Below are 21,116 nucleotides of genomic sequence, written 5' to 3' on the forward strand. Positions count from 1 at the left end.
GGAATGAAACTTAGGTTAAAACCCTTCAGTTTGGGCGTAACCATTCCCAAAGTAACCGTCCTCCTCACCCTCCTCTTTCTGCAGGTGTGATTACTGCCTCGGGCAGGCAGGGATGGGTGGAGAAGATAACACCCCATTCCCCACCCCTCTCACAGGCTAGCCTGCCTGGCGCCTGACCCCAGGGAAGGACAAGCTAAAGCACTCATTGCTTCATAAAAGCTGCTTTGGGAATCTTGTCTGGGGTGGTCGGGGGCGGTGAGGTGGGGGGTGGTCCACTAAGCTAACTGGGAGCCCAGGAGATAATGATTCCCTTTCCTTAGCCTCAGTCATCTGAGCTCTGGGCTGGCTCCAATCTTCCTGCATCCCAAAGTACTTAAAGGGGTTTTACTCTTGGAAGTCTCAGGACAAGAGAGACCCAAGCATCCCAACAATTAGAGTTCAACCCAAGCTGCTGCTGGAGATGTTGTTGGGGGCTGGAGCTGGGGGGTGGGGTGTCTACTGGACCTGACAGTTGGTTCTTAGCTCCTCCTCCCATCCTTAGAAGCTGGCTTCCCTACCTGGCCAGAAGCGTGGGCACAGACCCCTTGGGCTGGGATCAGTTAGAATGACTCATCAAAGGGTGTGGGAGATTCTGGGCAGAATACCCTGGGGCCTGAGCCCTCCCTCAATCCACACAAGAGCTTTTGAGGACACTGCCCAAACACTCAACTAGTGAGACTTCTGTCTCACCCAACTTCCAGAATGACGTTGGGGGTGGGGCCTGTAGGTGGGGAGGGTCAAGTCCCAGACTTGAGCTTGGAAACCCAAGTCACTGAAGCTCCTGCTCAGAGTCCAAATCTTCCCTGTCCCTTAGCCTCAGGATTGCCAGCCTCAAGATCAGTCCTGTGGCTCCTGGCCCCTCCCTGTCCCAATATTCAGGGTTCCCAGGAGGCATCCCACACCCCATCCCCCACGAGCTTTTGCACGTGCTACCCAGCTTATATCCCACAAAACCCACACACATCCCGACAGTGGAGGGAAGAGAGAATTCCTTTGAACAGCCCTTCTAGGCAAGGGGGGCGGGTGGTGGGAGATCGGAAAGAAGAGGAAGAGGATGGAAGGGAAGAGGGAGGGGGAGGAGGCAGAGGCTGCAGGAAGGCCTGAGATGCAGGAAGCAGCTGGGAGTGGGGGGAGGCTTTGTGCCTGAGGTGTTCTCTGGGTCCTAGGGTCCACAATGTTCATTATTTTCTGGGCTCTGTGGAGTGAGGCTGCGCATCTCCATCTATCATGGCCAAGGGGGTGGACCTTCACTCCCAGGCCCTGAGCAAGGGTACAGGGCAGTCTCAGGCCCCTTGTTATGCATGGGGGGTTGAGGGGAGTATCAAAACAGCTGCCAGGACAGCAGACGTAGATGTCACTGCCACCCTTCCCCTCCCTCCCTGCAGTCACACTTTCACACAGTGGCCAGAATCCTTTAGATGAGAGATAAAAGCTAGAGCTCTCACTGGTGAAACCCGGGCCCCAGGCCTCCAGAATTCCTCCTCCAAAACTCCTTCTTCCTGTTTGAGAGGCAGGAATGCCCTAGTAAGGCCCTGAAGACAGGGATTCCACCCCTCATTTCCAACCTGGGCCCAATGCAGGCAGTTGATAGCATACCCTCTTCAGAATTCCAGAGGGCAAAAGCCAGCTTCAGGCGGCCACATGGGTGATGAGGACCATTCCTTTCTTTCCCTTTCTCCTCCACCATGAGACCAGAAACATCGGGCCAAAGTTTCACACCTTAAAAAGTACAAAGGTTCCCTATTGTTAAAATGCAGATTCCAAGGCCAGCCTCTGAGATTCTGCTTCACAAAGTCTGGGGGAGGATCCAGAAATCTGAATTTTAAAAAAGTTCAAACTAGGCAGCTCTGAGAATCTTGAAAATGATCCTTTGTCCCTCCCCCATTATTCCCCCTCCACACTCAAGAGTAGAGGCCCACACTGAGGCTACTGAGTGGTTGGACTGCCTTCCCCCAATATTTAGTGAAGGGCTTCCCTGGTAGCTCAGGCGGCAAAGAATCTCCCTGCAATGCAGGAGCCTGGGGTTCAATCCCTGGGTCAGGAAGATTCCCCGGAGGAGGAAATGGCAAACCACTCTAGTATCCTTGCCTGGACAATTCCATGGATAGAGGAGCCTGGTGGGCTACAGTCCATAGGGTCGCAGAGTCGACACGACTGAGGGACTAACACACTTACTTAATATTTAATGGGGGGGTGAGGTTATATATGTTGTGAGAAGCTACAGTCAGAGGTTGGGATGGAAGGGTTGAAGAAGACTGGCCAACCACTGGGGTCAGCGGAAGGCTATGGCGAGGGCCGGTAGGGGAGGAGTATGCATTGGGGTGGAGGGGAAGGGGAGGGCTCACAGGCTCCGGTCCCGGAAATTCGATCCCTTTAGGACCCAGAGATGCCAGTCCCCCAGCGGCGGCGGCGAGAAGGGCAGCCGCTTGGTCTCCGGCAGCCGCCGCTCGGGCAGAGCCAGAGAAAGACCGAGGCTCGGGGCGCGGGGGGGAGGGAGGGAGGGAGGGTGGCGCGGCGGCGGCGGCGGCGGAGCGGCCCGGGCCGGCCGAGCAGCTATGGGCGCCCGGGTGCCGGGCCCCTGGAGAGCCAAGGCCCCCGACCGGGGTAGGGGGTGCCGGGGCTACCAGCCCCGCTGACACCGCCTCGGACGATGTGAGCGGGCGCCTCCGCTGCTGCAGGGCAAGCGGTCCCACCGGCTCCGAGCGCCGCTTTTCTAATTTGGGTGGGGGCCACCATACCAGGCCGCTCGGGCTTTGGTAGAAGGGCGGGCTGTCTTTGGCAGCTTGGTTGGGGGAGGCGATCCGCACAGGGCGCTCGGAGATTCTTTTTTCCTTTTTTTTTTTAAAGCGAGGTTAACTGTTTTGGGTAGCTTGGTTTTGGGGGGAGGCTTTAAAAAGGCCTTTCGGGGTTCCTTTTCTCTGGGGGAGGGGGCGGTGGTCCCGACTTGGCCCGCCGCCTGTTGGAAGGGGGGAGCGGGAAGCGTTGGGATGTGAACCCAGCTCCCCCCACTATGATGAAGACGGAGCCACGGGGGCCTGGGGGTCCCCTCCGGAGCGCCTCCCCGCACCGCAGCGCCTACGAGGCGGGCATCCAGGCTCTGAAACCTCCCGACGCGCCCGGGCCCGACGAGGCACCCAAGGCAGCCCACCACAAGAAATATGGCTCCAACGTCCATCGCATCAAAAGTATGTTCCTGCAGATGGGCACGACGGCGGGCGCGCCGGGTGATGCGAGCGGCGGCGCGGGCCCCACCGAGGCCCTGCGGGCGCCCGAGCGCGGCGTGCGCTTGTCGTTGCCGCGGGCCAGCAGCCTGAACGAGAACGTGGACCATAGCGCCCTGTTGAAGCTGGGCACCAGCGTATCGGAGCGCGTGAGCCGCTTCGACTCCAAGCCCGCGCCCTCCGCGCAGCCCGCGCCGCCGCCACACCCGCCGTCCCGGTTGCAAGAGACGCGGAAGCTGTTCGAACGGAGCGTCCCCGCGGCCGCGGGCGGCGACAAGGAGGCCGCGGCGCGGCGGCTGCTGAGGCAGGAGCGCGCTGGCCTGCAGGACCGGAAGCTGGACGTCGTGGTGCGCTTCAACGGCAGTACCGAGGCGCTGGACAAGCTGGACGCCGACGCTGTGTCTCCGACGGTCAGCCAGCTAAGCGCTGTCTTTGAGAAGGCCGACTCGAGGACCGGCCTCCACCGCGGGCCCGGGCTGCCCAGGGCCGCGGCCGCCGGGATTCCCCAGGTCAACTCGAAGCTGGTCAGTAAGCGGTCCCGGGTGTTTCAGCCGCCCCCGCCGCCGCCCGCCCCGTCGGGGGATGCCCCAGCCGAGAAGGAGCGCGGCCCCGGCGGGCAGCAGCCCCCGCAGCACCGAGTGGCCCCCGCCCGGCCGCCCCCCAAGCCCCGGGAGGTGCGCAAGATTAAGCCGGTGGAGGTGGAGGAGAGCGGGGAGTCGGAGGCCGAGGCAGCGCCCACAGAGGTGATCCAGGCGGAGGTGACAGTCCACGCGGCCCTGGAGAATGGCAGCGCCTTGGCAACCACCGCTAGCCCGGCGCCTGAGGAGCAGAAGGCTCAGGCGGCTCCCGAGGAGGAGGCGGCGACCGTGGCGGTGCCTGAAAAGGGGGTGGGCAATGGCCGGGCCCCGGACGTGGCCCCCGAGGACATAGACGAGTCCAAAAAGGAGGACTTCTCGGAGGCGGACTTGGTGGACGTGAGCGCCTACAGTGGGCTGGGGGAGGACTCTGGGGGCAGTGCCCTGGAGGAGGACGACGAAGAGGAGGAGGAGGGGGAGCCCCCCTACGAGCCCGAGTCGGGGTGCGTGGAGATCCCAGGGCTCTCGGAAGAAGAGGACCCGGCCCCGAGCCGAAAGATCCATTTCAGCACAGCGCCCATCCAAGTGAGTGAGCCCCCCTCCCCGCCCCCGCGCCGCCCCTGCCACGTGCGCGCAGTCGCCCCCGCCTCGCCAGCCAGCCGGCTTTGGCAGGCTGAGTCAGCCCTGTCACCCAGCCCCCTTCCCAGAAGTTACCTCCCTGAGGGGGGCGTGGGGGACTTCCAGCTGTTTGTCAGCGGGGGAGAGTATTTAGGCCTGAGATGAGGTGGCCTGCCCTGACCTGCCCTCGGGTTCCTCTGCCTGCTGCCCCACCCTGCCATGCGCCGGTCCTGGGACACCTGCTTTCCCTTCCTTTTCCAGACATTCTCCCTCCGGAGACTGCCAGAGGCCTGGGCTTAAGTGGTGGGAAGGTGTGTGTGTGTGTGTACCTGTGACCTCAGAAGAGCACCCCCGCTTTGGTCCTTACTCTGCTCTGGATCGGAGGGGCATGAGGAGCTTAGAAACACCCCTGCTTTCCTCCTGCACCAGAGCTGCACACGGGGGTGGAGGAGCCAGAAACTTCCCAAAACGAAGGTGCAGCCCCTCCTTCAAACTGGCTGTAGCCCTCACCCCAACTTTGCAGAAGTGAAAGAGGGAAGCAAGTCTCTGAGGTTGAGCTGAGCTGGGACCATGTGACTGGGGGCCCAGTTCCCTGGGGTCTGTGCTGGGCCAGCTCCCGAGGTGGGGGTACAAGGTTACATAGGCAGGCACTTTCTGTGGGTTTTGAGGAGCCTAGGCCTTCAGCAGGGTATGGAGGAGGAGGGGGTGGGGCTGGGAAACTCCCAGGTGCCTGGCAGCAGCCTCCTGCTTTTGCTCTTGGTGTTGGCAGGCACCAAGCGCTCTTGCCTCATTCTCTGGGTACCCTGAAAGGACAGAAGATCCTCCCTTTTGGGGGGCACATACACTGTTGGTGATTGGTTTGTGGGTTGTGCCAGTGCCCTCAGATCCTCAGGAGAGTGCTGGGAGAGATCCCTGGGAGAATTAAGAACCCCAGCCCCCAGTTTCCTGAGGCTTCCCTGGTGGCTCAGATGGTAAAGAATCCGCCTGCAGTGCTCTACCCTCTATTCTTGGCTGGCACATTCAGCTTAAAGACTTTTTCTCACCACCCCTAGCTCAGCTGTGCCCAAGTCCAAGTCTGCTGTATGGGGGTGTCAAGGCCAAGGAAAGTTCAGCCTTTACCCCTCCCCAGTCAAACCCCCCCTCTGTTTGATTGAAATTTCCATAACTCCTGGACACTGAAGCTGCCCATTTCCTCCCACCTGCCCCAGCATCTTAACCTCTGTTCCTCTTCCACCTCCCACCCCAGGGGGCCTGGGAAGTACAGCTCGCCACTCAGGCCAGCCCCTTCCCCCAGGCTGTGACCTCACAAGCCTTTTTGCCTCTCCTCTCCTTTTCTGAAGTGCTGGGATCCTGGAGGCAGAGAACTGAAGGATATGGGGTGTTTCTTGGGACACTGAGGATGCAAGTGGGGACCACTGAGGGGGTCAGGACACCCCACGGCCCTGCCACAGCAGTTCTCTGAACTGCCTGATCCCCTCAGAGGTAGAGTTTGGTCTTTTAGTCCTGAGCCTCTGACTGTCTATATTTGACACCTTACCCTGATTTTTGGGTAAAAAATAGCACATGATTTGGAGCAGTGCTCCCTGACTCCCTGGTGACAGTTGCTCGCCTGTGGTGTGTGGTGCCGCTTTGTGTGTCTGACTTTTGACCTTGCTGGGGATGTCTTCCTCCCCACCCAGTTTTTCCCTCTCTCTGCCCCCACCCCTGCACTGATACTAAGTCCAAGGTCTTGTGCCCCTCGGATGACCCAATTGTTGCCCACAATACAGAGGCTTCCGCTGAGGACAGAAACCTCAATTCTAGATAGTTATCTGGAGAGGGGGACTGGACCCAGGGCCCTCGGATAGGCTGGACACATGGAGGTGGGCAGTGTGAATGGTGGTCTGAGGCCTCTGACCCTCCCGCCTGAGTTTCCTGCAGGGGGCAGGATTTAATAATCTGAGAAAAGAAGGGAGGACAAAGCCTAGGACAGGCTGTGAGGGTGTTTTGGAGGTCACAGTGTGTGTCTGTGTTTGTGTGATTGCATGCGCTTACTCGTGGTGGGGAGGAGTTTGGTTGACCCAGGCTGCCACATAGACTGAGGGATGAAGAGACCCTCTCTGCTGGGGTAGAGGGTGAGGGTCAAGGGACTGGCATGCAGAAGTGGGCCAAAGCCAGTTTGCGAGATCTAGGCGCATGGCAGCCCCGTCCTGGGGCTTGGGACCTGTGTGCAGCGGGGACAAAGTCCAGTGACCTACCCACCAGTCTCATCCCACCCTGCTATGGGCTGGCTCCCATGACCTTGGACAGTGGGTCTAGCATCGTGCATTGTATGTGGACTAGGTGGCCCATTTCTCCCAGGAGCTTGGGGCTACTGGCCAGATGTCGAGAGGGCAGTCTGACTGCTGCACCATCGACAAAGAACGCTAAGGGTTTGCGCTCTTTCTCTGATGCTGTAAAGTTGAGGGCAGTGAGTTAAGTGACCATGTAGGCCCCTCCCAGCTAGAGCCCCCTGGTGGGAGCCATGGTGCTTGGGGGGGTGACACTAAACCAAGGCTGGGACACAAGAGCTGCTGGCCTGGGTGCCCGTAGCGCCTGCTTCTGGAGGAGAGGGACCCTGGCAGGGGCCTCGGGGGAGACAGTGTCCCACTCCAGCTGCTCAGGCCTCAGGCCCAGCCATCTGATAGAGCTGCTGCTACCCTTCATCGCCCCCGCTTGGCTCCAAGTGGTGCCAACCTGTCGCTGCAGGCAGTGAAGTGGGAACATGTCATGGTACCCCAAATGGTGCTCATTAACCTCCCACCAGGAGCACCCCGCCTGGACCCAAACTTAGGCACTCCTGCAGGGCCCTTGTCCTACCTTCTCGGTTCTTTGGAGGAGGGTCAGGCTGGGGATTCCCCTCTCTGCTGAGCCACCAGAGGAGTACAGAGGACAGTGAGGCCAGGTTCACTGTGGACAGTGTCAGAGGCTGCCACTTGCCTGCTCTCCTTGCTTTCTGCAAGGTGTTGGGCCTGGGGCCTCCTAATGCCCTGGGGATAAGGGGAGTACCTCAGAGAGCTGCAGTTCAGAAGGGAGATTGCGGTCTGGCCACGTGGGCAAGGCCACAGGGGCCCCTCAAGAGGAGGGCCTACCCATTCTCCGTGCGGGTACCGGTGGTCCTTCTGCCTCTCTCCTCCACCCTGGCCGCTTCAGGTCCAGGTGAGCTGGGTCCTGGTGCTCCGCTTCCTCTTTCTGCCCTTCTCTCTCCTCCCCCCCACCCCGTGTCTCACACCCGCTCCCCCCTCCCCATCTGGCATCCTCCCGCATCTCTTCCACTCCTTATCCCTCCTCCTCTTCCCCTCTGCTGCTCAGCGTGTTCTTCCTCTCTCCTGCTGTCTGTGTCCACCCTCTTCTTTGTCTGGGATGGGGACTGTCTGTTGGCCTCTCTCTGGCCTGGGAGCCTGGGTTCATGAGTAGGACAGTTTCTCCAGCGTTGACCTTCCTTTCCTCCTCTAACTGGCCATGCTTGTGTGGTCAGGGCTGCAGGAGAGAGTCATGGTGGGGATGTGGCAAGGCTAGGTCCCTTTCTGCCTTGCCCCCTAACTCGGAACTGGAAGGGCCCCACTCTGAGCTGGGAGCAGCGCGGGCTGGGGAAGGCCTCACCTCAACCTGTCTGGGGGTTGGGGAAGCCTCTGGCAGGAGGGGAGCGCAGTGGTTGGTGCAGCCTGCCCCTCCAGCCTCCTCTCACTGGGTTAGCCCTTGCCCTCCTATTGGCGCCTCTGACAAGCAGCCTCTTCCCCAGGTGTTCAGCACCTACTCCAACGAGGACTACGATCGTCGCAACGAGGACGTGGATCCCATGGCAGCCTCTGCTGAGTACGAGCTGGAGAAGCGGGTGGAGAGGTTGGAGCTGTTCCCTGTGGAACTGGAGAAGGGTGAGCTGGGCCACTGGGCCTCTGCCTCGTGCCAACTTCCGCCCTGGGGGGACCCTCAGGGCTTCCACTGAGATGTTCTGCTTCCTCTAACTGGGCCTCTGTCAGCAACCCCCAGCCACACAGACTCAGCCCATTCCAAACCTCCACCACCATGCTGTCCCGCTGCACTCTGTGCTGCTGCAGTTGCCAGGCCCCTCACGAGCACTGTGGGCTGGGTCCTGGGCTCTGCGGGCCAAGCCACAGTGGGAGAGAGATGGAGGGGGGAGAGGGCAGGTATGGCTGGAACGCTCACATCTAAGTGCATCCTTTGCACAGTGAGGGGGCCGGGAAAGGAAGGAGGGGCCACTGTCAAAGCATTTAACAGGAGACCTGACCAGACCTGGGGGGATCCCCAAGGAAAGAGACGCTTGAGTTGAACTCTGAAGAGGAGATGAGGGGAGTCTGCAGAAAAGAGGAGAGAGACCTGGTAGATTCGGAGGGTGGGGGAGAAGGCTGTGCATACAAGACCATGTCAACCACTTTTCTAACATGGACTGGCAACCTTGCAAGGTGTGAGAAAGGTATTCTAGAGAGACTATACCAAGCTGTGCTGTGGGGCAAAGGGTTGTACATGGCTGGAGAGGGGCCCCTGTAGTGTGGACACGGTGATTGCCGTGTGGGAAGGGGGTTGGATTTGAGAGATTCTTGGAAGGTGGGATTGACGGGATTCGGGGGTTACTTGGCTTCCACAGAGGCTGCAGCGGGAGGGAGGAATCCAGGTGACTCCCAGGCCCTGTGAAGCGGGGGCAGGCTGGAAAAGCCTATTTGTGGGGGAAGATCTCGTTCAGATGTCAGAGGCCCATGAGACAGAGGGGTGCAGCTGTGGAGAGAGGAGTGGGTCTTGCGGGAGAGAAAAGCAGGAGGTCTTGAGTCACTGAGGCTGTGAGCAGGGATAACACTGCTTAGGGAGGGGGGCGATCAGCCCCCTCGTGGCTCCCCCACCGGTCCGCATGGCCACTACACACCTCATCTGCACACACACAGTGCCCCCTCAGCACGCCCTGCTGCCCATCAGTTCTTTGGCTGGGGCAGAGGGCAGACAGTGACCCAAGAGCATCCTAGTTGGCTTGGCAAAGAGAGAGTGACAGAACCAGATGTGGGACATCCCCTCAGCATGGCGACTGCTTCTTGAGGTGAGGCTGTGCCCCACTGTGAGGGCTGGGGATGGGCCTCTCACTCTCTCCCCTGCAAATCCTCAACCCATCCTGCCCCCCCTACTGGCTTCTCATCACCCTCTGCTTCACAGACTCCGAGGGCCTGGGCATCAGCATCATTGGCATGGGGGCCGGGGCGGACATGGGCCTTGAGAAGCTGGGCATCTTCGTCAAGACCGTGACTGAGGGCGGCGCAGCCCATCGGGACGGCAGGTACCGCCTCCCCTTCCTTTATCAGCCACCGTCTGTGGGGCAGGTCACTGGGCAGGTCATGGGCCAGTGCCTGTGTGGGGCTCAGATGTTTGCGGAGACCACTGTGCCTGTTGCTGGCCCACTCCCCAGGGAGCGGTGAGCAGCACAGACGGGGCCCTTGGCTCCGTGGCACTTGCATGCTGTGTAGGTGTTGTGTTTCGGGCCATGGTGAGGAGAGCGTGGGTGTGGAGGCTCTGTGCCTAGTAGAGTACACATTGAGCTGTCTTTTTCATTTAGGAAATACTGAGCCTGTGACACTGTTGCAGGGCTGGTGCCAGGCCCTGGGAGTCAGTGATGAGGGCCTTGCCCTGAAGAAGCACGTAGTGTAGTAAGGCAGATGGGCATTCAAGAGGGCACGCAGGAAATGGTGAAATGGACAAAAGTACAGGGTGGCACTAAAACCTCAGTCAGGAGGGCTTGACCTCTTGGGGTTTCAGGGAGGTCTTCCTGGAGGAAGTGACATTGGAGTTGAGACCTAAAGCATGAGCAGGAGTGGGGTGTGCAGTGTCCCAGGCAGGGCATTGAAAGCAGGCAGGTGTGGCTGGAGCTAGAGACCACGGGATTCAGGTGTCTTATGAGGTTAGAAGAGCCCGTGGGAGTGGGCCGGGGAGGAGGCTGCTCCTTGCCTACATGCTTATGTTTGGCCCCTGAGGCTGGAAGGTGTGAGTTCTGTGGGTCAGAGGGCTCAGGAAAGATCCCCTGGAGTTCTGGGCAGCCCAGTGAGCCCTTTGGAGCCTCCCCACTGTGTGTGAACTGCTGAGGGGGAGTGGGAACAGCTGTAGGGCACCCCCAGGCTGTAAGTTAAAGGTTAGTATCAGGGTGCCTTGTGCTACCTCTAAGCCCAGACCCCTCCATGTGGCAGAGGTGACTGTTTATTCCTGTGAGGACTGGGGTCATGCTGCTAGAGGTGGAGTTGCCTCATTCAGGAAGCTTCTGTCTGCTGCAGCCCGGATGGCATGGCGGGCAGGGGTGGGAGTGAGCAGAGAAGGGAAGGTGACCACCCCTGCTCTTTTACTTACTCCCGCATTTGAACTTCCTAGAGCCTTTCCCATGGTTGCCTGTTGGCCAGTTGAGGAGTGTGTGTGCGTGTGAGGGTGTCCCCATGTGGGGTGGGTGGTGGGGGCAAACTGTTTACAGCAAATCATTTCCTCCTCTTCTGTGTGGGAGCCCTGCGAGGAGGCCTGGCACTCTGAGGGGAGATGGGAGTGGAGGATGGAGGTGGCCAAGTGTCCCGCCCATGCTTTCATCCCCCTTGCGGTCAGGCTGGGCCACTCCCATCTCTCCTTGTGGGAGTAGGGAAACAGGGCTTTCAGTGCCATAGCTGGAGTGTACTGGGGGCTGTGCACGTGTGGTGGGGGGACTAACCCTGTGGGACTGTAGTGAACACAGGTCTCGGGCAATTGAAAGAAATCTGTGGGCTCAGGTCTGTGCAGAATGGGTGTGTAAGAGGGCTGGCTGCATGTCACGTGTGTGCTAGAGGCCCTAGCTGGTGTGCGTGGCCATGATGAACTCTGTGGATGTCACGCTGGTCTTGTCGAGTGATGGAGGAAGGGACTAGTGTGTGATTGTCTTGGGAAGTGTGTCTGCCTGGGTCTCACTGCCCACGGGCCTGGCTGATACCTGATCCTCCAGCCTCATGCCTCTTATGCAGGTAGACTAAGTACCGGGTTCCTGTGGGGACTGAGCTTGAGTTTCTGATGGGAAGTGGGCCGTGTCTACCCCAGCTCCACAGTTCCCCTCGGGATCCCCTAACCAATGTCACCCACCTCCCCCTCGCCCGTCCCCAGGATCCAGGTGAACGATCTTCTGGTGGAGGTGGATGGAACGAGTCTGGTGGGAGTGACCCAGAGCTTTGCAGCCTCCGTGCTCCGGAATACCAAGGGCCGCGTGCGGTGAGGCCCAGGAGGGTGGGGGCGTGGGGAGTGGGAGCAGACAGGAGGCTCAGCCCTCATCTGGCCACTTTGCCCGCCTGCCCACACCCAGTTAAGATCCTCTGTGGCCCAACTTACAGAGAAGTTTCCACTGTGGAAAGGAATTGCTGTGTGCTCGTCCGTTGCCCCATCTCCCTTCACGTCTCCTGCCCCTGACCACTGCTGGCCACCAGCACTCAGCCATCAGGCCTGTTGTCCACCATGCCTCCAAACTGGCCTCTTGGTTGTCTTCTTTCCCCCGTCTGTCCTGACTATTCATTGAAGATCCCAAGATGTGCAGGAAGGATGCCATCCAGATTGGGGTTCATCCCTCCCTCCCTCTAGCCTGGTATAGTCTGTGAGGACTCTCCTCCTTGGGTCTGCCAACTGAAGAGGTTGGGTTAGAGGCTCCCTATGTTCATCTCTGGCATAACATTCAGGGACAACTCCCTGCCCACTCCAAAAGGGGCACTGCCCCCAGGAAAGGGTGGTAGAGAGAAACAGGATGTGGGTGGCCACGGAGAGGAGGGGCTGGTGCCTGGAAGTTCCACGATTTCCTTTCCATCCTAATCTCCAGTTGCCATCATCCCGCCCCTTCCTGAAGCTCAAGGACTTGGAGAGCATATAAGACACCCCTCCACAGCTCCAGGGTCAGCTTTGCCAGTCCCCTGCCTCATTTTCTCCCCTGTGGTGAGGGAAGAGCTACACTGGCACCTCCTGACCTCATGTCCCTGACAGCCTAGCCTGAAGTTTGGCTAACATCTCCCCCATCCCCCGAACTGGCCAGGAGAGCTAATGAGTCTCTGCTACTCCTGGGAAGAAACCCAATAAGGGCCCCCTGTTCCCCCATTCATTATTAACACTCTGCAGCCTCTGGACTCGGCCCTCTCATTTCACCTCCCCTGGGAGGACGTGGGTATTGATAGGGGAGTACCAACGGGGAGGATGGTGGCATTTCCAGCTAAGGACAGAGGAAAAGGAGACAGTGCTGGTACCCCTGCAGGTTTATGATTGGCCGGGAGCGGCCCGGTGAGCAGAGTGAGGTGGCCCAGCTAATTCAGCAGACCCTGGAACAGGAGCGATGGCAGCGGGAGATGATGGAGCAGAGATATGCCCAGTACGGCGAGGATGACGAGGAGGTAGGGACTCCACTTGGCTGGGAGCGTCATCGTCCCCTGGTGGCCTGATGGAGCATTACAGCTGTCCCCTGCCTCTGCCACTTTCCCAGGCCTTGTGAAGAACCCCAGAGTGCCCCTCCTGTCCTGGGGAAGCCCCTAATCTGAGAAGGAGTGCACATCCCTCCCTTAAAGAATCTCTAATCTGATGGAGGAGTCACACCCTCTGTCTTCAGAAAGCCTTCCTGGTCCTACAAAGAAAACATAGTTCCCTCTAAGAGCCGCCACCCTGAGGGGAACTAGTCTGAGGAAGGAGACAGCTCTAGACCTCAGGGGACCTGCTGCGTGAGGAGGGGAAAGCAAAGGTTGTTTCTTCAGGCGTCTTAGTCTTTTAGGGGATAACTCCTGCCTTCAGGAGACTCTCCTGAAATCAAAACCATGCCCCTGGTGTGGGCCCCTGGCTGAGGGAGGAGGTCATGAACCACACGCCTGGTTGCTCCCAGTCTGCCGTGGACCAACCACCGCTGGTCTCAGCCCTAGTTGTCAGGGCTGAGGGAGGCTGGCGTGGGCAGGGAGCACAGCCTCCTGTTCCCCTTCACAGACGGGAGAGTATGCCACCGACGAGGATGAGGAGCTGAGCCCCACATTCCCAGGGGGCGAGATGGCCATCGAGGTGTTCGAGCTGGCAGAGCATGAAGACGCCCTGTCCCCTGTGGACATGGAGCCCGAGAAGCTGGTGCACAAGTTCAAGGAGGTGCGCAGGGGCCCCGGGCTGGCGGAGGGCGAGGGCAGGCCAGCATTCAGTGCCGCAGCGCCCCTGCCCCAGCCGCAGCTGAGTGTCTGTGCCCTCGCCCCACAGCTCCAGATTAAGCATGCTGTGACTGAGGCAGAGATCCAGCAGCTGAAGAGAAAGGTAAGAGCGGCGGGAAGTGGGGGAGGGGAGGCCATGGGGGGGGACAGCCTTCCACCCTCACAGCTGTACATGTCAACCCTTGTCCACCACCCACAGGCGCATGGAAAACAAGCTGCTCTGAAGTAAGGGAGGCTAGTGTTAAGAGCTCAAGCTCTAGACCATCTCTCCACCACTCACTCCCTGCTCTGGGCCTCATTCTCCATAAAATGGTTTGATAATAGGACCATTGTGAGAATAAAATAGAATAATACATGTAAGGTCTTTAGTACAGTGTCTGACACATACTAGTTGCTTAATAAAAAGTTGAGCTATTAGCTGTCAGCCCTCTAATAGCTGAACATGGATGTCTTCACGTTCACGCAGTCCCACACATGTCCTCTACATAAAAGCCTAGCATTTAGCCTAGCCTAAATGCAAACCACCCAGAGATCAAACACCAGCCCAGATCCCAGGTACATGGTACCCACAGACCCACCCACTGAGACACCTAGAGACACCCACTCTGCTCAGACATAACATGAGGACAGTGGACCCATCATGCTTCACAAGCAAGACTTTTATGTCCGTCTGCTTACGTGTCTGTCTGCTGTGAGATATAGGACGTTTCATGGAACATGCACATTCTCAGAGAGATGCCATGTACAGATACCCGCACAAGCATACTGGGTGCCAGCACCCTTACAGGCATAGGTACAGACTTCTGAAGCATAGTCTGTGCTGGGCCCCTACTGGGCCTGGGCATCAGGAGTCCCGATCCCCATGGGACTCCCGTGTGGCAGGGAGAGGCAGAGGCACACGGGTTTTGCACACATTGTGCGCCCAGGCACACACAGGTGCGTTCCCATATGTGGGCTTAGACCAGCATGCCTGGAGACAGGAGAGTGTGAAGCTGAGCCCCAGAGGGAAGAAAGGGTTTCGGTGACTGAGGCAGAGGAAGGGCATTCCTGGCAGGGAGACAAGCGTGAGCTTGGAGGCTGGCTTTGGAAAGAGACCTGCAGGCTATGGCAGCCATTCCAGGGCGGGGGCCATGGGGAGGTAGAGCTGGATTGGCAGGATGGGCTGTAGCAGTATCCTGACTCCCCACTGAGGACTCCAGCCTGGATCCTGTGGCCATATGAGACCAGGAGGAGGAAGGTCACTACCCCCAAAGTGGGAGGCATGAGGGTGAGCAGGACTTGGAGACTGGTGAACCAGCTAGAGGCCCAAGTGGTGCCCTGGCAGGTATGGGCAGGGCTACCCGGGGCACAGGCAGAGGGTGTATAGGAAGGATGGATTCGAGTTGGCAATTGTTGAGGTGACAATTCATGTTCTTAGAGTAGGTGCAGAGCATGAAGGGAAGGAACAAGTCAAAGGTCTTTTAATTTATAAACACCTTTGGGCTTCCCTGGTGGCTCAGATGGTAAAAGAATCTGCCTGCAGTGTGGGACACCTGGGTTCAATCCCTGGGTTGGGAAGATCCCCTGGAGAAGGGAATGGCTACCCGCTCTAGTATTCTTGCCTGAGGCTACCGGCAAGAGCAGCCTGGCAGGCTACAGTCCATGGGGTCGCAAAGAGTCAGACACGGCTGAGCAGCTTTCACTTTCTTTCTAGTATGGCACCATCCAATTCATGTGATGGGCAAAAGATGCCCTGTGTGGCTTAGAGTCTGCACACCAACATTTGTACATAGAAGTTGACACAGGCTTTATAGGAGAGGACAGGTTGCTGAACTCCTAGAGCTCATGGAACCTGATGAAGCTGGAATGTGGGGGGCTGTGCTGTCAGAGAGAATCACAGGAGACTTCTGGGGAAGTGATATACTGAGCTCAGCTGAAGGCTGAGCTAGTGGGAAATGATGAGGCAGTGGGAGGGTAGATGGGAGCATTCCAGGCACAGGGAACGGTGAGGCGAAGCCCTGCAGCAAGAGGGAATGTAGGTCCAAGGATGTGTAGGAAGGCCTGTGTGGCTGAGACACAGAGGGCAAGGGGTGTTTACAGCCAGCAAGGTTGGAGGGGCAGTCAGGGGCTTGAAGCTCAGCACTGGGGTGGCAGTGAGATGATGGCACCTTTGGCTGGAGGTGGGCTAGTCAGAAAAGGAGGAATAAGTTTGTGTGGGTGGGGCCAAGTTTGGGGCAGGGTGCCTCTGAGGAACCCGAAGAAAAGTTGGGCTGGAGATTTGGGGCTCGGTGCACAGAGGTGGTGAAGAAAGTGAGTACAGAGGGAACAGAGGCCCTATGACTGGGCTGTGGAGCTAGGAGGTCTGCACTGGGGTGGCACGGGCGCTAGGCGAGCAGCCAGGACTATTTAGGAAGCCGCAGAAGCCAGGGCTACAGAGAGGGAACAGAGGGCAGTGGTGCCCTGTTCTCACCCATCTACCATCACACTCTGTAGCCTTTGTGAGCTTGGCAAGGCAGGAATCAGTCCCACTTTACTGATGGGAGGAGTGCAGCTTAAGACAAAAGTGGCCTTACCCCAGGTCACGGAGATCGTCAGTGATGAACGCGGGCGGCCTGCCTTCTAGGAGTGTAGCATGTGTCAGGGCTCCTGGCTGGGACAGATGGGGTCCTCCCTCTCCGGGTTTCGGTTCCCAGACTCAGCCAAGGAGAGTCAGTAGTTGGGGGGCAGTGGGCTCTATATCTGCCGGAATCATCCAGAGACTCGTCCCCACCAACCCAGGGCTGTTCCTTCCTCTCAGCTGCAGAGCCTGGAGCAGGAGAAGGGGCGGTGGCGGGTGGAGAAGGCCCAGCTGGAGCAGAGCGTGGAGGAGAACAAGGAACGCATGGAAAAACTGGAGGGCTATTGGGGTGAGGCCCAGAGCCTGTGCCAGGCTGTGGACGAGCACCTGCGGGAGACCCAGGCCCAGTACCAGGCCTTGGAGCGCAAATACAGCAAGGCCAAGCGCCTCATCAAAGACTACCAGCAGAAGTACGTGTGGGGGCTGGGAGCCCTGGACCTCAGGAGGATGGAGAGGCCCGTGGTGCCCTTCCCTCCCCACCCCAGCCAAGTAGGGGGGCCAGGAGCACAGAAGTTGGAGGGTCCTGTTGGGGGGGTGCCTGGGTTCGTAATGACGGTGCCAGAGCCAACAAGCCAGGCCCCAGAGGCTTTGGGAAGGCTGGGGATCTCCAGACCTGAGAACAAGGAGCCAGGTGGAGCCAAGGACAGGGCTGAGACCCTGAGACTCTCTGAACGGAAGCCAGACCACACAGCCTTACCCACTGTCTGTCTCCCACTGATCCCCAGGGAGATTGAGTTTCTGAAAAAGGAGACAGCACAGCGCAGGGTTCTGGAGGAGTCAGAGTTGGCGAGGAAGGAGGAGATGGACAAGCTCCTGGACAAGGTAGGCCCAGGATGCCCCAGGGGCAGGAGGGAGCAGCAGCTCACTCACCCTATGGATCCTGGAGGGAGCTCAGGGTCATGTCCCCAGCAGGGGCCAGGCGGGGCAGGGCCTGAGGCCAGTGCTCAGTCCTGATGCCTGCTTCCGGTTTTTTTCAGATCTCAGAACTGGAAGGAAACCTGCAAACGCTGAGGAATTCCAATTCTACTTAACAGGAATCATTCCTTAACGGGACAATAATTAATCCCCTCCCAGTGTCCTCCCTCCCCTGTCCTCAATACTTGACCCCGCCCCCTATCAGCCTGGGGACAGGTGCCCCAACTCCCCCATGCCTCCACCCCACCTCACCCAGCTTCAGGGACCAGAGGGCCCACATCATATAGGCCCCTTAAGGTGGCCCAGGCAGACCAGGGCTGGAAGGATGGCCTCCTTGCCCATGGGGCTGGGGCACAGAGGCCGTGGAATGCCAGGGGCTGGCCTGGGTGGTGGATGAACACAAGGACCTGCAGACCAAACTGCCAGACTTCACAGCCTCCAGCCTTTGTCTCTGGACTGGAATGGGGCTGGGGGCTCTCCCAGCATCTCACCGCCTGGAGGCTGCCTCCTGATCGCGGAGCTCCTAGGTGGTCCCTGGGCCTCTTGACTTGAGATTCTGCCGTCTTGGCCCTTCCCTCCTCCCCTACCATTGTGCTGTTCTGTTGCATTCTTATCCTCCTGCTGGGAAGGGTTGTCTCCACACCTCCCATCCTTGTCCACCCTCCCAGGAGGGATAGAGTCCGCTCAGAGCCTGGAGGCTGGGCCTGACCCTGCACTGATTTCTCATGTATCCTTCATGAAAAGGGGAGAGTCCAGGACATGGTGTCCAGCTCCCCCTTCTCCTGGGGCAGCAGCCCTCAATTTCTCCTTGTGCCTCCCCTCCCCCAGGTGCCAAATAGCCATAACCTCCTCCTGGAACCATTGTGTGGCCTCTTTGGGGTCCAGGTGTCCTGGCCAAGCCTGGCAATGCAAGGGAGGAGAAGAGGTCAGTTTAGAGGGCCTGATTTTAGGCAAGGGGAACATTTCTTACTGGAGAGCCAAGTCCCGTCCTGCCCTATGCAGGGCCACACCTGGAAGCCTTGTACTAACATCACAGAGATTCAGCCTCACCCCACCCACACCCACAGTTTTCCAGTGTTTTGACTGGAGGGCAAAATTTTACTACTTTTCTTCTTTTTGGAGACCAGGGCTGCGCTGCTAGCAGCCTGCTTTCTAAGTGAAATCGACTCTGTTTCCCCACTTTAACCCCAAATCGGGGCTTGGACCAAGGGAGGTGAGACCCCTACCTCAGGTCCCCTCCCCTTTCAGAAACCATCTCATTTTTGCCCCTTCCTCATGCCCCTGCCTCAGCCTGGGTTTTTGTTCTTTTTTAAAAAAACAACCCCTGTACCATCCGTTTTGGCTTCCTCTCGTCCCCTGTAAATAGGCCATGCCATCAATCAGTATTTCAGCAATCTCTTCCTGCCCCGAGATGTGCGCCTACCCCCTGAAAGAGCTGGCTGTCTCAGTGCCTGGGCCCGTGCAATTCACCTCCTCGGCCTCAGCAGATGGAGGGGGCGGGGCCAGGGGCGGGGCTGCTGGGGGGGCTTCCGGTTTCTCCGGCCGAGGGCCACCCTAGCCCCGCCTTTCGTAGGACTGCGTCTCTGTATATAATATATATATGTATGTATTGTTCCCGGTTTTGTACGGATCATGCCCTCTGTCAGGTCACCCCCATAAAAGCAGTCCCCAGAGCTTTGCCGCCTGGTTTCTTGATTCGCGGGAGTGGGTGAGGGAGGCCAGTCTGAGTCAGGCGGTCTGCCAGTGCTACCTCTGACCCTGAGGAGCTTTATGAGAACCCTTGTTCTTGCAAACTCCATTTGCCACCCTAGCTCCCATCCCTCTGGACTGGGATTTCTAGAGCATTCCTTAGGCTCATCACTTTCAACCCTTTCTTATAAGGCCTCCAATGGAATTCAGAGGATGGGTTAGATACGGTAATGGAGATACCCAGCCCCTACTCTCCCACTAGGCACCCTGTAGAAGGTACAGGAAAGATTAAAGGTGGAGGTGGTAGCTGGGGATGGGAAGTGATAGTCAGAGCAGTTTTGTGCCCAGGGTCTTAGAAAATCCCTCTGGGGTTGGCCAGAGAGAAGTAGTCCTAGCCCTCTATCCTGCCCGCAGCTCTGGTTGCTAACTCACCAGTTCTAATCCCAATGGGTCTGGGAGTCCAGATGCCAGGGTTCCAAAGACAAGTCCCAAAGAGAGAGGAGAGCAGGGGGCCCACCCCCAACACCAGCCTTTCCTTGCTTTGGGAAACTGTGTGCTATATGTGAAAAAAACTGAACCACAAGGCACTTGTCTTCAGTTTGCCTGGCCCCAAAAAAGATTCTCACAGACCTCTCTGCCCTAAAGAACGGAAGTCCCCAAATTAGGGCCCTTCAGGATCACCTTGGTGGGTCCCTGATAAACCTGAGATGAGTGACCTCAACCAGAACTCCCAGTTGCAGTCAGTTCCTGTGCTGGCCACTCCCTTCTGGATGGCTCGTCACCCAAGTCTCCATGTCAAGCCAAATTCTGGCTTCTGATAGCTTCCCTTCAAAAGTCCTAGTTACCTCAGGGCCATATAGAACCAGTCCAGCTCTGCCACTCGAGAATCACCTGGCAACCTGGAGATGGTGGTCATGCATTTTCATGAGAGCCATCTTCTTTTACAAGTGGATCTTCCTTGGAACACTTCAGGGAAGAGAGTTTCAGGTGGCTGAATCCCAGGATCAGAAACCACCAAACCACAAGGTCACTGGTCATATCTCCTGACTTACAGGTGACTTAGGCCCTGCTCAGGCAACCTAGCCAAGTTCCCAGAAGTGAAGTGGCTGGACCTCCCTGGGTGTTGAGGCAGACATGGGAGTTGTGATGAAGGCTTCTGTTGATCTGATCTGATCAGAGTTGAGCATCCTATGCCTGTCTGTCCTGTGTATTAGGTGAGGGGCTTGCACACTGTACGTTCCAAAAGGTGGAACCCTTTCAGAAAGTAGCCCCCCAAATCTTAAATATAGTGTGTGGCTGGGGATGGTGGGTATAGCTTTGCAAGGTTTTTCAGGCCTGAGATATGACTCACCTGTGAGACACATCAAGGGCAAGCCACATGGGCAAACCTATGTGAGGCATTACTCCAGTCCAGCCCTGCCCCCTTCCCAGTTCCTAGGAGCTTGAGCAGGTTTGTGACAGCCCAACACTTGCCGCAAGGGAGGGAAATCAGATGAGGGGGATTTCATCTGGGGGTCCTATGGCCTATAGGAACAGGGGGTCTTATGACCTATAGGCACCCTCCCACAGAACCTGCCCCAGCCCTGACTTTACATACCCATCATCTCCCCATTCCCTATGAGGGTTATATAATCAATCCCCGACTCCAGCCTACCACCCAGATCTCACCAAATGCCTGCAAACCATGTTCTCTTTAAAGACCCCAGATAGCCCCAGTAGGACCTCCCCAGACCTCCACAATCTAGCCAGCAACTCACAGCTGCCAGCAGATTCTGAAGACAGAGATACCCAAACTCCCATAGATCTCCTTGGATCTTAACCCCTAAAATTTATCATCCTCACCTATGGTCCCAAGACCGTCTGGGCTCAACACGCCACCTCCCATAGCTCCTCAGAGACCTGGGACTGCAGCGACTCTGGCAGACCATGAGGCAACTCTACCCCTCCCGAACGAGGGATAGAGGTGTGCAACCTTTCCCCTGAGCTCTGGACCCACTCGTCCAACCTTACCACCTGCTCTTGAACAAACAAAGGGGGCAATAGAAACACCCACCTCATGGGTTTATCATGAGGGTGACATTGAGAAAAGTGCTTAGTACGGTGCTTAGAGCATGCATGCACATGCACACGCGTGTGCCCGTGCACACACACACACACACACACACACACCACCAAGCCGTCTCAGTACAGTAGCTAGTTGATTTTTGTCTCCCCTGGCTGGCCTACCATCACCTCCAGCTCACCAGGTCCAAGTCTGATCTCATCCACTCCCATCCCCCTCTACATCCAG

At 58.0% G+C, this 21,116-nt stretch overlaps 1 protein-coding gene across 2 annotated transcripts; it reads left to right on the forward strand.

Moving 5' to 3' along the window:
• Positions 1–2,439: 2,439 nt before the first annotated feature.
• On the forward strand, positions 2,440–18,810 carry PPP1R9B (protein phosphatase 1 regulatory subunit 9B). 2 transcript variants are annotated; one of them, XM_027974692.2, is made up of 10 exons: positions 2,440–4,420; positions 8,214–8,346; positions 9,632–9,752; positions 11,579–11,683; positions 12,705–12,840; positions 13,418–13,570; positions 13,676–13,729; positions 16,403–16,632; positions 16,948–17,044; positions 17,200–18,810. In XM_027974692.2, the coding sequence occupies exons 1-10, from the start codon at positions 3,050–3,052 to the stop codon at positions 17,251–17,253; spliced, it is 2,454 nt and encodes an 817-aa protein (XP_027830493.1). In that variant the 5' UTR covers positions 2,440–3,049; the 3' UTR covers positions 17,254–18,810. The 2 variants fall into 2 exon arrangements, with proteins under 2 accessions (XP_027830493.1, XP_060251525.1); XM_060395542.1 differs by having other exon boundaries at positions 16,403–18,810.
• The last annotated feature ends 2,306 nt before the right edge of the window (positions 18,811–21,116 follow it).

This window comes from Ovis aries, chromosome 11 (assembly GCF_016772045.2).
Source record: "Ovis aries strain OAR_USU_Benz2616 breed Rambouillet chromosome 11, ARS-UI_Ramb_v3.0, whole genome shotgun sequence".
Taxonomy (NCBI): domain Eukaryota; kingdom Metazoa; phylum Chordata; class Mammalia; order Artiodactyla; family Bovidae; genus Ovis; species Ovis aries.